Raw genomic sequence first — 3150 nt, forward strand, 5'->3', positions numbered from 1 at the left:
CAATAATTTGCACATTACACATAGTATAAATACGTTATGTGCTATAATATAAATACTATAAAATATAATATAGTGTGAACATATTTATTGAATACATTAATACAAATTTAAAAATTTTATTTGATCAATAACTGAGATGATAACACAAAAACAAAAGTAACTTACCCACAAAATTGTCATGGATTTGAAAGAAATCACCAACATTATTTTCTTTCTTCCCTTAATGAAGTAATAAGCCCATAGCTCTTATCTTTGAGGACACTTAAAACTTCTACAAGAAACAACTGGAAAGTTTTATTTGCCCCATGGAAAAAATCTCTTGGCCTGTGGTATGACACGTGATTGGACACGTGGACCATACACTCCCATTCAGCCATTCTGTCTTGGATGTGCTTCACCTTCTCTTCCCTTCAAATCTCATTTAAATAGAACATTCTCAGTTAGCAACTTGCTTATATGGATCAAGAATCAATATAGATAGATGTCACCACTCAAGAGCGTCTCACGCTTACGTGTCACATTGTGATGTTTCCTACACACGTGTCACTCCATTTTAAGCTGTAGTTTCTCCCATTGTTACTCACCCCTTATAGCATCCTTCTGCTTAAATCAATCCTTCATATCCCTGTTTACATCACGCAACCACTTTGCTTCTCTGGATCACATACTAACATCTATCTATCCATCTTCACCGAAACTAAAAATCACTTCTGAATTCTGTTATCTCTACTTCAATTTTCTTCTCTTTAATGGCGTCGAGGCAACAATTCAAGGAAGATAGAGCAGAGGCAGCTGCAAAGCTTGCAGCCAAGGACATAGGCGATGTAAACAGAGAAAGAGAGCGTGACGAAGGTTACACGCTCAACTCCGAAAAGGCACGTGCTGAAGCCGCTGCAAAGCTTGCTGCCAAGGATCTCGAAGATGTGAACAGAGCAAGAGACACAGCTTCGTACCACAAGCTACAGCAGCAGCAGCAAAACCCTGATGTTATAGGGTCCATGTTAAGGGCAGTGCACGACACTATCGAGCACGCAAAGGAAGCTGTGGTAGGGAAGACTCAGGAGACCGGAGAGGCGGTTAGCGACACTGGAAAATGTGTTTCTGAGAAGACAATGGAGACGAAGGACAAAGCAGGTGCCAAAGTTGGAGAGTACGCTGGCTATGCTGCTGATAAAGCGAGAGAAACAAAAGATGTAACGATGAACAAAACTGGTGAGTATGCAGATTATGCGTCTCAGAAAGCGAAAGATACTAAGGACTATACTGCTGATAAAACTATAGAAGCCAAGAACAAGACAATGGAGAAATCTGGCGCGTATAAGGATTATGCTGCGGACAAGGCAAAGGAAGCGAAAGACGCTACAATGCAGAAGGCTGGGGAGTATAAGGATTATGCTGCTGACAAGGCGAAGGAAGCGAAGGATGCTACAACGCAAAAAGCTGGAGAGTACAAAGATTATGCTGCTGACAAGGCGACGGATGCAAAAGATTATGGTGCTGAGACGGCAAAGGAAGCAAAAGACGCTACAGTGCAGAAGGCTGGAGAGTACTCAGAGTATACTGCGGAGAAGGCAAAAGAGGGGAAGCACACGACAATTGGGAAGCTTGGGGAGCTGAAAGACTCAGCTGCCGATGCTGCTAAGAGAGCTATGGATTTCTTCACCGGCAAGAAAGAGGAAACCAAGCAGAAGGCCGCAGAGACAACGGAAGCAGCCACGCAGAAGACTAATGAGGCAAAGGTGGTGTGGTATTGGTAGTCTCGTTTTCATGTAATAATCATTTGATTTATTTATTTCGTGATTTGATATGTTATTCTTTTATATGTTTGTGCGTGGGGATACAGGTGAAGCTGCAGCTGAGTGGAATAGAGGAAGAAGCAAGGAGAAAAATGGAAGGGATGAGGATGGAGGGAGGAGGAGGACGAGGAGGCACGGGCGGAGAGAGTAAGGTGTGGATCCGAGTGGAGGAGAGTCGACCGGGGGCGGCGGCAGATGCTTTAAAGGCAGCAGATGAGGCCTTGAATGATGCGGGGCGCCGTGAGAAAATGTGATAATTAGTATAGCTGCAATATGTATGTGCTTAGTTTACTACACTACTTTAGGGGGATGCATGTATGACTCATTTTAATAATATTTTGTTGCTTTTGTTGGCTGGCTGTTTAATGGGTTTGTCTAGTACTTGGTATTTTAAGTTTCACAATGGTATTCTTTATTCAGTTTTTTATTATAATAATTTAATATACATTTAAAAATTAAATTCAGTAAAATTAAAGATTTTAATTTTAAAATTTAAAAAATAAATTTTAAGAATTTTAATTATTAACTCGCATAGAAACTTTTTAAAGAGATTATATTTTAAATAGAAAATTATATGGTACGGATCTAAATCTGTACAGATTTAAAGATGTGGCAAAATCTAAACCACACATCCTAAAGTTATATTTTTCACTCAAAACTGTAACTCTTCACAAAGAAAAGCATCACCTAATGGAAAAAAATAAATTAGACGATTTAAGAGAGGAAATAATTATTAAGTTATCAAAATTAATAGATCAAAAATTAATGATTTTAACTGATGTTAATTGTAATGTAATGACACCGAATTTTTAAAATCAATACAAAATGATTTTTTTTCAAAATTTTTATTTTACTATAAGTTTTATTGAAGGACTTCAAAAACATGAAAAAATTTATTTTTCACACAGAATTTCTAAAAAATGTTACCATGGAAATGATTTTTCACATCTTTATCATACCTTCAACCCACAATTAAATTCTATAGTAGATATGCTTAAAGAAATATTAGTATCCATAAAATTTCAAAGAAATAAGGAAAAAGAGAATCTAAAGAAGAAAAATTTCAAAATATAATCAACATAACAGATTTAAAAGTAAAACCACCACTAAAATTATGAATATTGAAGAAAAATTAGAAGAAGTTACAATGCTTTTTAAACAATTAAAATGGCTCAAGAAAATAATGTTATGGAACAAGGATTTCAATTAGAAGAAGAATTAGTAAATTCTGAAAATATAGAAAATGAAGAACACATTCTAGATTACTCAAGTGACGAAGAACCAGAAATTCCAATACAAGTAAAAAATGAAGCTGGAACATCTAAGGATAATCAATCTCAATTTAAATGGGAAA

General features: G+C 36.5%; 1 protein-coding gene across 1 annotated transcript; it reads left to right on the plus strand.

The window, feature by feature from the left end:
• Positions 1 to 444: 444 nt before the first annotated feature.
• On the plus strand, positions 445 to 2162 carry LOC107493805 (late embryogenesis abundant protein ECP63). The gene is made up of 2 exons (XM_016114848.3): positions 445 to 1739; positions 1844 to 2162. Exons 1-2 carry the CDS (start codon positions 750 to 752, stop codon positions 2048 to 2050), a joined length of 1197 nt encoding a protein of 398 aa, XP_015970334.1. The 5' UTR covers positions 445 to 749; the 3' UTR covers positions 2051 to 2162.
• The last annotated feature ends 988 nt before the right edge of the window (positions 2163 to 3150 follow it).

The sequence above is a fragment of the Arachis duranensis genome, chromosome 6 (genome assembly GCF_000817695.3).
Source record: "Arachis duranensis cultivar V14167 chromosome 6, aradu.V14167.gnm2.J7QH, whole genome shotgun sequence".
Lineage (NCBI taxonomy): Eukaryota > Viridiplantae > Streptophyta > Magnoliopsida > Fabales > Fabaceae > Arachis > Arachis duranensis.